Raw genomic sequence first — 12,917 nt, forward strand, 5'->3', positions numbered from 1 at the left:
AAGCGGAATTGGGGAGATGGAGTGTTAGAAAAGCAAGAGGAACCTGGGATGGAAAGGAATTCAGCAAATGACAAGAGCCTGAGGTTAGGCTGGCTATGGAGGGGAAGAAAGGCAGAGTCCTATATGCATGTTTAGACAGACAGAAGTCCTACAACTCCCAGCATTCCCCAGCCAGATGTGTTGGCTGGGGAATGGTGGGTTGGTACTTTCAGAAGTACCAAGTGGGAAACCCAAGGAGATAACAGCAGCAGCAGCAGCAGCAGCCTACCATGACGTTTGCCCAGCCCTTGGCCCCACCCATTACATCATTGTGTTTTTACCAGCATGACTCTCACAAAGTTCTGGCCAGCTTCTCCATTTCTGCCCAACTTCTCATCTTCAGTCCCTACAGAGCTCGGCAAAATTTCACAAGAGCTCAGGGATTCTTTGGTCTCAATGCCTTTTGGTCCATCCAGGAGATTGCTGTGCTTTCTCCTTCTGCCTGTTGCTGTGTGTTGCCTAACCCAGATAGCCCCTTCCCCCACTTAAATTGTGAACCACCCCCAGAGACCTTCAGTTATTGGGTGGTATAGAAATGAAATAAATAATAATAGTAATGGTAACAACTCTTCTCATCTCCGACTTTTTAAAATTGTCATTTTAAATCTTTAAATGTTTTAATATTGGAATATGTTTAATATACTTTTAACTTTTGTATATCTCTATTTATAGGTTTTTAATGTATATGTTTTAAATTTTGTGATGCCTCCTCGAGGCCCAGCATTGGGCAAAAGGCAGGATATAAATAAATAATAATAATAATAATAATAATGCTCCAGAAGGAGGAGTCTTAATAATTTATTCCTTGATTTATTTGAGGGATTTATATTTTCCACCATCAATAAATTTCCCAGGGAAGCTGACAAAATGGAAACGCGCACATACCCAAACTGAAATTTCACAAGTTAAAAATACACAAAAATACACTCAGGGTAAAATCATATGCACATTTAGACGAGAAACAAGTCCTCCAACTCTTAGCATTCCCCAGCTACAACCAGCAGTCAAGTTATAGGTTAATATATCTGCTTGTAATTGTACACAGTTGTTGAGTTTATTGATAAGCATTTAACTGTGTATCATGTACTGTGTAATCTGTACAGCACCATGTACATTGATGGTGCTATATAAATAAATAAATAAATAATAATAATAATAATAATAATAATAATAATAATAATGTTAACATAGGGTAAATACAACTATGTACATCTATTGGCTATGATCTGTAGGACTTTTTTCCAGTATAAACAAGCATAGGATTTGCACCGTAAAAGCGATAAAATCCCTAGAAGCATCATCCCGAGCAAGCAAACATAGTCAGGCAAGATAAAACGGATCAAATTAAATTAAAAGGCCTAAGAAAACTAATTTGTTTAAAAAGGGGGGGAAGGTCTCCAGCTGGAGCCAAAATAAGATCAGGTGAGCCCCCTGGGGAACTGCATTCCATCATGGGGGGTGCCATTAATGGAGAAGGCCCTTTCCAGCCTGTATGGGTGGGGGAAGTCAGAGAACAGCCAACGCTGCGCCACTTACTGTACACAGACAGGGCACATGTGGAGTCAGGCGATAAGTCTAATCACCGCACCCATTCCAAACAAGCCATGGGGAACAAAATAGGCAGGAAGGAGATCCTGGAAAGTTATGTAGCTAGTTAACATGCATCTCCCTCCTGTGCCTCAATTCAGGCTGGCAGCAGCCGGCAAGCCGCACCAATCTATCAACCCGTATTAACACCTGTAGATCTTTTACCCAGGCCAATTGGGGAGGAGGGGATCACCAATATGAAATTCAAGCTGCCATTCTTCTGAGGAAGCCACCTAGGCTTAATTTTCTGCCGGTGCTCAGGCGCAGAACTTTTCAGTATGTTGTTAAAGTCCTGGACTGTGAGAAGTAACCGGAGTGCCCCTGAGCCTACACAGAGCGCCCCTTTTTCTCAGCACAAGGAACTACCCACAGACAACTTCCCTACACTGGAGATAGGAGCGGGGCCCGCTGGCAGGCAAGCAAAGCAAGCATAAACCCCAGGACCCGTCTTGTAGAAATTCAGTGGAGGTCACCAACCAGGCAAAATAGTTGTGGAGGCCAACCCGGGCGGTGCCGGCACAGGTCTTTGGAGGCGAGTCGCCGAGCGCTCGGTTTGTTTCGGGGATCCAGTGGGACTTGTTGCCGTGGCGTCAGGATCAAAACCGAGGCAGCCCAGAAACCCGGAAAGGAGTTCAGTCCGAATTAAAACCTCAACTTAGAACATCAGAGCGTGGGGCGGTTTCTGTCTGCTACGAACCCACCGGAGAGAGCGAGAAATTCAGCCAGGAGAGAGAGAGAGAGAGAAAGAGGAAGATCACATCTTCGAGGATCCACGTCCCCACCCTTGGAGTAGGGAACCCCTGCGACGCTTCTGGCTGCGCCGTGTCTGAGCCAAGCTTTCCCGAACCTTACCTCGCTGCTGGCTATTTCCCTCGCTTAGCGAGTTCCTGGAATGATAAACTTCGCCGCTCCGCTGGGCCGCCGCGACTCCGACTGCCAAGTTAACAACAGTTCTCTTGTCTCAGCCCGTGGGGGGGGGGGGGGGTGAGGGCGGGGCGCCCGGAGGAAGGAGGGGACGAGGCACCCGGGAGACTCCCCCCTTCTGGCCCCAAGGTATTGCGCGTCGGAGGAGGAGGAGGAACCAGCGCGAACGATGAGCAGAGGGCGCCCCCACGAGGCGGCATCGCGACGAGTACTACTGGCAGAAACTTGCGTCGACTTTACCTTTGAGGAGGCGGAGGAACTGCAATTCCCGTCCTCTGGGTCTCTTCTGTATTGCTTTGGCCCCGAGCCTGTGGTCAGATTTTGATAAGGGGGTGGGAGGGGAGAGACCCCACGTTTTAAGGGTTCTTACACAAATCACATTTTGCATTAGGGTTTTAAGGGCGGTTACCCCAATTTCTCTTTTTACCCACCATGCCAGTAGTCCAAGTTTGTTTCTGCCGATTTCAGGATCCTGATTCCCGTTCAGATCTTCTGTGGATCTGAATGTTGGACCCCTTGTGCAGTGTAATCCGGGGCCTTTTCAGATGACACGCTAACCCATGGTTAGGCCACTAACCCCTTTGCAGCAAATGGTTAGTGAGCATGTTTAAACCATGGTTATGTAGTCACTATGGTTAGGCATGGTTCACACAACACGCTAAACCATGTTTAGCTTAGTGTGTCCTCTGAACAGGGCCTATGATGTCTACTCAGTAGTAAGGTCCATACATTTCAATGGGGCTTCTTCCCAGTTAAGTGTAGATGGGGTTGCATCTTGTGGTGCCATTTATTTACCATTCTGTTTTATCCCTTTATGCTCCTCCTCTAAAAGACTTTAAATACCTTTTGCAGAGAAAATTATTGATGCCTTACATGACAAGCATCTCCAGGAATTATTAATCTAATCTAACTAAGAGTACTGTGACCTCTTAAAAGACTAACAAATTTATTTGGGCATAAGCTTTTATGAACAATAACCTCCTTTATCAGAGCCATGGAGCATTATTCATTTAATTATTGCATTTATATCCTGCCTTTTTTCCTCCAAGGAACCCAAGGCGGCGTACATAATCCTCCTCCTCTCCATTTTATCCTCACAACAACAACCCTGTGAGGTAGGTTGGTCTGAGAGTCTGACTGGCCCAAAGTCACCCAGTGGGTTTCCATGGCTGAGTGGGGACTAGAACCCAGATCTCCTGCCTCCCAGGCCAACACTTTAGCCACTACACCACACTGGCTCTCAGTCACCTAGGGAGGTTGTGGGCTCTCCCACACTAGAGGCCTTCAAGAGGCAGCTGGACAACCATCTGTCAGGGATGCTTTAGGGTGGATTCCTGCATTGAGCAGGGGGTTGGACTCGATGGCCTTGTAGGCCCCTTCCAACTCTGCTATTCTATGATTATGGAGAGTTTTATATACAGTACAAGTGGAGGTGGCAGGAAGATTTGTAAACAGTGAGGGCAGTGAAGGAAATTAAATGCAGAAAGTGGCAATCACATTATTAACAGGTAACTCACAATACAGTCGTTGCCGATAACACAAACATCCTTTTGCTGGATAAGCCAATTAACACATGTAGTCCTTCGTCCCAATTCAAGTCACTGGCCATAGAATTAAGCCTGTCGATACAGACTGACTCAGCAGTCTCTTGTTCTAATCTCCCTTTGAAGTTTTGCACTGTACTTAGCCTATATACACAGTTGCTGGGGAACAGGGGTGGGAAGGTGCTATTGCACTCATGTCCTGCTTGTGGGTTCCTGGTCAACAGTTGGTTGACCAATATGTGAACAGAATGCTTGACTAGATGGACTCTTGATCTGACCCAGCATGGCTCCTCTTATATTCATAAAGGTCAGCGACAGAATGTCCTAGAAGGCTGAAGTGTTGTGCCACTCATTTATGAATATAGCTATTTCCGATGTCAGATTTGTGTCCATTGGAGTGTTAATTTTTCATAGAACTTTCCTAAATAGTGTCTCTGACAATTACAGGGAAAGGTATTGCAAGAGTGAACTATTGAGTCAAACCAGAACTTTCAAGAACATGACAGTAATAGCCAAACTATGCAGAAGATCTAGCTTTATAGCTTTTCTACACAAGGCTCTTAAGCCACTATATCTAATTTCAGTTTCATCACAGAACTGAGATCCGAACACTACACAAGGAGCATTTAATTTCCTGCTTTTCCACCTCTAGGTGGCACTGTGGTATAGCGAAATAGCACAAATACACAAGAGGAAATCACATTTTCTTTCACTTTCATAATACCACATTTCCCCTACTCTAAAAACTCACTGAACGTGCTGGTTAGACATGGAAGCGATCACAACATTGTCTGAAGAACCTGTAAACAACTGAGTTGGGAATGACAAAACACCCGATAAATGCCTTGTGTAGAGAAGCCCTTCATTTTGTTTTTAATGTTTCACTATATTTTTGACAATGGTTTTTATGTTTTGACCTTTTTGTTTCATGCCTTACCTGGTCCCAGAATGATGGGAAATAAATACATAAATAAGATCCATGAACAGTATCTCTCTGGCAGATTTTCTTAAAGCTAAAATCAGCTGTGGAGGGACTTGAGTCAGAGTGTGGCCATAATGCTGCAGAAGAGGAGGGTTCATCGTTTATTGACATGCCATTTCTCCAATCCCGCCCCACCCCCAACTGCTGTTAATTCTGCAGGGCAAAACATAAGGGCATCCTAAACACAATGGGCCCGGTGTGGTGTCTGTGGCTGTCCTGCTGCTTTGATCTTTAAAAAACCCTACAGTAGATCCTATCCACATATTCCCCATGTCATATACAGTTTGGCCCTGAATGAATTATGAGTAAGATTTATATATTTCTGCAAATAGTAGGAAATGTTACTGGAGAATTTTACTTGGGGGTGGGGAGAGGAAGAATACCAGAGATCTGTTCTGTTTTTAGAATGTCGTTTCCTTTACAAACACAAAAGTAGAGTGGGCGGAATTAAAACCATTCTAGTATCAATAAATCATCAGTCCACCACAAAGCAACGAAACACCCTTGCAGTTCTTTTAAGGCTGCTTCTTGCAGCCAGCTGCAAAAAGAAGAAAGTTTTCTCTGACTATTCGCTCCATCCCTCTTCCTTGATGCACACCTCCTGTGCAAAATAGTAGTCTCAGCCCACTGCCTGCTTGAGATTTTAAAATACCCAGAGTAGGAGGGATTAAAGGTGAATCCTAGACACTACTTTAACATTTTCGAGCAGGAAAAGCTATACCTCAGCCCTTCCTCTAGTCTCTTTCACTGTTTCCCCTAACTATGCTGACTCATTCCATCTGATTAATTTCCAAGGCTGCAGAGGCGCATAGCATCCACAGGGTGGCAGCCTCTCTCCATTAATGTCTTTAAGGAGGATTTTTGTTAACTATTTCAAGTTCAAGCAGAGCGCCTTAATCCCTTCTACAGGAGTATAGGGCTGGGTTTGGACGACACACTAATCAAGGGGGTGGGGGGATAGAAACAAAATGGGAAACCATTGATTAGCGTGTCATCTGAACCCGGCCTAGAAGTTGGCTGGTTCCCTGGGAAATGCAATGGAGAGAAGAGGAACCCACTGCAAACGTGGTGGAAGAACCTAAATGTTGGCCCTGGACTCCCTAGATTGCCAGGATCAGACTGCAAAAGGAGTTGCTGAGAAGCCAGGATTCCACCAGGGGTAACTTTCCCCTTCATACTTAAGTGAGTGGAAAAGCTTCACCTGACAAAATTCTCCTTTCCGTGCAACTGCTGAAGGCACAGGAGCCTTCTCAAGAATCCTTGCATTTCTGATGTTGCCAGAAGGGGTTATTGGGTATGTAGCTGGATGCAAGCTCTCACCTTCTTTCCAATGGAAGGTCTGGCTAAGTAAATGGAAATTTGTAGTGATCTACCTTTATTGGGAGCCCCTTTTATTTTAACAAGGCTCTTGTGCACTTGAATGGCTGGAGGGAAATTCAGCAGGTGAAACATCTGTTTTAACTGCTGGAATGAAGAGGGAATTTCACCAGGTGCTGCATGCATACAAATGACACCTGCTGAAATTGCCCTTTCTATGCAACTCTTAAAGATACAGGAGCCCTGTCCTCCTTTCCATATGGTCACCCTACTGTTATAAAGAAGTGAAGTGTCTTTCCTCAGATTAATGCAGTTCCCACTCAGCTGTTGTGAGAGATACATAAACCTTTCCTGAGCCCAGCACTTCTGCAGTTGGGGAAAAAAGCAAAATGGATTTGTTTGGTGTAGTGGTAGCATTGCCATTCAAAAAGCTGTGTGGGTTGGTGTGCAATGGTTTCATAAGCATCTATGTAACACAACTCCTCCTCCTTTCCCCACTTCTCCGCCTTTTAGTGCACTCTTTTGTTTTTATTTTAATCTTTATCAGCTGAGTATTCCCTGCTGTACTATTCAAATATGTGAGTACTCAATTTTTTTTTAACAAAGCTATCCCCTCTTATCTGCTGCAATGCCTACACCATTTTTTCTTGGATTTTAAAATATATTGAAAGGCTGTTCCCACTTCTGCAGCACACCTCTCTCCTGAACATTTTAAAAGGGAGGGTGGGAGCGAGGAAGGAATCTCTTCGTGGTAAAATTGGATAGATAGACCATTGTTTTGGAGGGTTGTGCAATTAAAGGGGGGGGGAAGAGGCTGACATGTGTGGTGTGTGTTTTTAGGAGGTGTGGATGGGCCTTTTGATAGTAAAGAGACTGCAGAGCCACCTTCTCCAACCTGGTACCCCCCCCAGATCTGTCAGACTGCAACTCCCATCATCCCCAGCCAATGTCCATGCTGGCTGGGAATCATGGAAGCCGCAGCCTGATACATCTGGAGGACAGCTGGTTGGGCAAAGCTGAAGTAGTGGGCATTGGCAGGCTCACTGCCACTTCCTACAGCATTGGGGGTATCCGATCCTCTCCACAGCAACGTTTTTAAAACTATCTTTAAAATATTTCGTTCCAGAAACCAAGCAAACCATTTATAAAACTCAAGAAAACACCCACAATCAATTTATTGGGAGTTTTAAAATCCAAACGAAATCTGCAGTGTATGCTACAAAAGCTTTGGGCCTTCAGCCATAAGCTGGATATTGGATCACATTGTCTTCAAGTACATTAACTAAACACAGACACACCCCACCTGGCTCAAGTGTCTGAAGTGGTTCACAGTGAACTGATTCCAAGAACAAGAGAACCCAGATAAAGAATAATGCATCCTAGCCTGCCTATCTCAGGGGTAGACAACCTGGTGCCATCCCGATGTTTTGGGACTGCAACTCCCATCAGCCCCAGCCACCTAAAGCTCTCCAGGTCTATAACTGAGGGAGCAGATGCAGGCATTTTTATTGGGAGTTAAAAGAGATATTCACAAGAAGTCCATGAACTTGTCCAAAGTTGTATGAAAAAGTTGTATGAAAAAGTACTTAGAAGCCTTTTGCGGTCATGTTGCTTCTGAGCTCTGTCCACTGGACAATGTGGCCTAGAGCAGGGCTGGGCAGAAAGCAGATCTCCAGATATTTTAGACTTCCAGCTACCAGCATTCCTTACCATTGGCCATGCTGGCAGGGGCTTCTGGAAAGTGAAGTCCCAAACACTTTCTGCCCTGTCCTAGCGGCTCTTTTAAAAAAAAAGGAGCAATTTAAAAGAAAGCTACAGCCTCCCCACAACCCCCTCGTATAAGCCATGTTTGCTCCGTACCCACTACATATCTCTGGAAACTTTCAGAAAAGTTGGTATGAAAGTATTAACAATCCCTTAAATAGGGTTCCATGCTGTGGCCAAGGCAGCAGAGGCTTTGGGTAGACCTGAGAAGGGGGGAAACAACTTTGATCGTGACCATCACTAAGAGAATAGATAAAGCCATGCAAACAAAGCCACTTACAGGCTTCCTCACATGCAAAAGGATGGTGCAAAATAGTTTATGGACCCACACTTGTAAAAGCAGGGAGGAAAACACACATACACACCCCTAATCCAGAGGTGTCTATGACCCTTCTTCTAATAAAAATGACCTTCGTGATGCTCATTAGCATCTTCTTCCAAGTAACATTCTAAGAGCAAATTAAGGCTGCAGTCCTATGCACACTAACTTGGGAAGAGGCTCCATTGAACTCAGTGGGTCTTACATCTGAGTCAACATGCATATGTCTGGGCTGCACACCTTGCCCCTCAAACGACAACACCCTAACCAGGGTCAGGAGTCCCTACTGCAGCCATGTGGAACCTCCAGCCTGTAGGAGTTCCACCTCTGGCCCACTAGCTTCTGCCACAGGCCCGGTCCCCTCTCCACAGAGTAGGGGAAAGCTCTTATCTCTGATGCGCAGCTGGCCATAGAGCTTATCCCTTCTCAGCAACAAGAAAGGGAGCCAAGAAATCCCCACCACCACCTCCTCAGGTGATCCATGGGCTGGGAAAGAATGAATGAATGAGGTGTGGATGGCTGGTGCGGTTGAGGTAGCCATGCCTATTTGGGGCTCTGGCCATGCCCACATCTGGCTTGCAGCCCCCAGGATGTTCCTCGGGTGGAAATCTGGTCCTCTATGGAAAAAGGTTCCCCATCCCTGCCCTATCCAGGCAGAAGTGGGAAGCAGAGCTACCCTGTGCTTCTTGTTTGCTCAGTCCCTCTGCTAGAAGGGACAATCCACTAGGGGCAACTGGGCAGGTCTTGAGTGAGGCCTACAAATCTGATTTTCATTCCACATTCCACTGAGACACTGGAGCTGCCACTTTTCCAGGACCTGTTGCTATGCCTGACCTCCTGCAGACAAGTGCATCTCCTACCAACGTTCGGCTTTGGTGTTTTAACAGTGCAATCCCATGCAAGTTTGCTCAAAAGCAAGTCCCACTGTGTTCAGTGGGGTTTAATCCCTTGTAAGTGTGTGCACGATTGCAGCCTCAACGCCACGGGTTCCATGGCCCGATATTCAGCTCCTCCTACTTCATCTTGCCTCCTGTAAAGCAAAGCCTGTGTGTAGGCCCATTTCACAGCACAAGAGGGTTGTGTTGAAAGTGACAGCTAACCTCTTAGAGGCTCTCTAAAAAAGAAAGCCATTTCTCGCCTACTTGAGGTTAAACAAAGTAAAGGCACCCATCACAAGCCTTCGTTCTCAGTTTTGTTTTGCTTATGCTACAAAGCTGCCACATTTGACAAAACTGAAGGTGCAAATCGAAACAGTAGCCCTATTCTAATTTCACAACAACATTTCTTTCTTTACAAGTATTACAAGTCTTCCAAAACAACCACAACCACCAGTCAAACATTTGTAGTATCCAAGATACTACATACACTGAAATGTGAAGTGTACCCCAAAAACACACAAGCCAAAGAAAAGCAAAAATACAGAATAAAAAATGAACTGTATAGTGCTATTTCCTATTGCATTTTTTAAAATCTCAGATGAGTAAAAAGGGTTTTTTCCCCAGCCTCTGCTTATTGACAGACACTAGGGTAATAGGAGCCAAACTTACATACATTACATTATGCATACAAATGCCAACCATATGGGCACACTGCTGAGGGCCAAACTTCAATTAAAACGCCCCCCGCAATGTTGATTTACAGTCTCTCCTGGAAGGAAGCCGTGTGTCCATGCTAAGGGCCACCCCTTGGGAACGGGCGGGCAACGTATTTTCAGAGGGAGGAGGAAGCATGCCTCCCTGGCTCCATTCTCCTACTCCTGTGGGAAGGAGAGCTATTTTTGACCCGGACGTTACACATTCCTACAAGAGCGTACGCTTCTCTGGGCAGTTGGAAAAGTGCCAGATGATCCGCAAGCCTGAAAATCTGTCTTTCGGGATCATGGACCACAAATCCTGGCTTGGCCTACTTCCTAGGAATACGCCAATCTGCTCCATTGCAGAGTTTTGAAAAAGTAATGTTAACAGGAGTGAGAAGAGAAGGAGCAATGCTGAATATGTAAAACAACAGGACCTCTCTCTCTCCCTCACTCTCTCTCTCTCCAGATGTAGGCAGTCTTGAAAAATGCTCAGCTGCCCAAGAGGAGGTACCAGGAAGTAGGAAGGCATTTGCTAGGCAGCAGTTGGAAGACCAAACAGAACCTTTGTTTTGAGATGTATGCACCAGTCGCCTGGACAATTCAAGAAAGTGTTGGAATTGTGCTTCTGTCACAAGGCCTGGGAGATTCCCCCCAAGCTAGGAATAGGCAGGCACGCATAAAGCAGAAGTACACTTTTTGAAAATAATGATGCGTATTTCAGCATTTTGTCCACTTTTCACCCTATGCTGCTCCATCCCCCTTCCCCCCCATAGCAGGTGGGCTACAAAACAACAGGGCACATATGAGACACCAACAAACGTTGCACTTTATAAAAATCCACTAAACCCTCCGTGAGACGACACCTTTACTCAAAGGCTGCAGGTCCCATTCTTCCTGTTACACCGGACTTTCTGAAAGGGAGGGGAAGGGCTCAACGAGCTTGATCCTCAATTTCGCCCTTCACTTCATGCCATGGGAAAGGCCAGCATCCCAGTAGATCTCTCCTCAGTAGGGTAGAGCCCACTTTGGGACCAGACTCCTCCTTCCAGAGGCCCTGCTCGGCCCCTTGCACGTGGGTACACCCTGCTCCAGCAATGCACCATCCTGATTACAAGTTCGCTTTGTAGACATCCTTCCGCAGTCGCACTTCCTTCAGCACCCGGGCCCGGAAGATGTCCCAGTCCTCATCCTTTTGGTGTTGCAGGCCCATGGCTTCTTGCACCACTGGGCAATGGGTCCTTAAGAAAGGATTGTATTGTTTCTCTTCGCCAATGGTGGAAGGACACTGAAGGAGGAGAGGGAACAGAGACAAGGGCGTATTGTGAGTCGTGGGCCATGGGCGACATGTACCCTACTCTTGTAACTGTAGAGAGCTAGCTGCTTTCCTCTGGGGGTAGGTGGGAACAACAGGAGGGATGGGACTTTGGTTACAAAGCAAATCAGACCCCTTCCAACTTTTCATCTGGCCCCACTGACTCCTATGAATTTGATGCCGAATGCACTTGATCTCGGCCCTTTGGGAGGCTTCCTGCAGGACACAAAGGCAGTACATACAACGTAAAGCTCTTATTTTTCACGACAGCATCCTCCACTCTGTGATGTTCTGCACAGATCCAAACGGAGCTCCTGCCACTATTACTGCACAGAACATAATTCAACTTAGTGCTAGGCCATCTGTGCAGGTGGATTAATATAGGGGCAGGAGCCCAGAATGAACTGATGGAGAAGGAGCAGGGGAGATTGAAGTGGTTGCAGAGAGGTTTCATAGGTGAGGGCTTGTGGAAAGAGGTGAGGCTTTGCAGCAGAAATGCATCAAAAAGTGACTCAGCAGATTGAACTCCCCTTAGAAGGAAGCCTCCAATCTTGCAGGCAGGGCAGGAGGAACAACAAGAGGTGATCTTTGCCTCTCCATCCTTCTAAAAGTTTTTCCTTAAGATGTGCCAGGGCTGGAGAAGCCAAAGGGCTTCTCATAGCCTGGCCTCTCCTCAAGCCTCGCCACCCACCGGAATGCCCCCCTTTTCCTTCTCTCCGAGGCCACATTTGTGACCTTGGCAAACAGCTGGTGCAGTTCTTTCCATGGTGGCTGAGAAGGGGCAGGGAAGGAGAACTGAAACGCCCAAGGTCGTAGGAGTGTTTCTGGCTGCAGGAGGGGGACTCCAAACATGGCAAAGTCTCCTCTGGACCGTAGGATTGCTCTCTTAAAGAGAGGAACAAGTTGATGAGAAGAGGGAGCTCTTATGGGCACAGGGAACAACACAGAGGAAAAGACTAAGTCAGGAGTGGGAGAAGGCAACACTGGGACAACACAGAAGTCTGGATGGAGGGGACATGCATGCCCGGCCAGCTTCCAAGTTACTTATTTAATCAATTTATATACTGTTTAACATATCGCAAAATATTTCTAAGTGGTTTACAAAATCAAATACATCGCAAACACCAGAGCCATCAGTTAAAATGTTTAAAATATTTAAAACCAAAACTAAAAACACAGTAAACAAACTAACTGGGCCGCACAAACACTCAGGGAAGGCTTGAGTAAAGAAATCACTCCAAACAGGCCACAGTTGGTTCTTCCCAAATACCAGAGGGGAGGGGATTAGAGAAGGCGGGTGCCACTACAGAGAAGGCCTGCTTCTGGATTGCTGCCAGATGGCAATGTGCAGATCGCAGTGCAATCAGCAAGGCCTCGTCCTCTGCCCCCCTGGCCTATATGCCAAACAGCACTGGCAGTATTCGTAACACAAGCTATCAACAGGTCATAGAAGGGAAGAGAAACTACACTGCAACCAACAGAGACGACAAGGGCACAACATCCAAGCATGTGCTATGAGACCAAAGGTCTCACAGACAACCGGATCCCAGCTA

The 12,917-nt window shown here is 46.2% G+C and overlaps 2 protein-coding genes across 3 annotated transcripts in view; both read right to left on the reverse strand.

The window, feature by feature from the left end:
• Nucleotides 1–2,602, reverse strand: part of LOC134392419 (protein lifeguard 3-like) — a 46,573-nt gene extending 43,971 nt beyond the window's left edge. The window contains exons 1-2 of one of the 2 annotated variants that reach the window (XM_063116735.1): nucleotides 2,479–2,602; nucleotides 2,104–2,315 (exon numbers count right to left, since the gene is read on the reverse strand). The gene's annotated coding sequence lies outside the window, so the exon portion shown is untranslated. The remainder of the gene's footprint in view (nucleotides 1–2,103; nucleotides 2,316–2,478) is intronic. The other variant, XM_063116736.1, reaches the window with a different exon arrangement.
• Nucleotides 2,603–7,534: 4,932 nt separating this feature from the next.
• The window catches only part of LOC134392422 (probable hydrolase PNKD), a 39,962-nt gene continuing 34,579 nt past the window's right edge, over nucleotides 7,535–12,917 (reverse strand). The window contains exon 9 of the mRNA XM_063116748.1: nucleotides 7,535–11,337. Within this exon, the coding sequence (XP_062972818.1) occupies nucleotides 11,161–11,337 (177 nt within the window). The 3' untranslated portion in view covers nucleotides 7,535–11,160. The remainder of the gene's footprint in view (nucleotides 11,338–12,917) is intronic.

Source organism: Elgaria multicarinata, chromosome 2 (assembly GCF_023053635.1).
Source record: "Elgaria multicarinata webbii isolate HBS135686 ecotype San Diego chromosome 2, rElgMul1.1.pri, whole genome shotgun sequence".
Classification (NCBI taxonomy): Eukaryota; Metazoa; Chordata; class Lepidosauria; order Squamata; family Anguidae; genus Elgaria; species Elgaria multicarinata.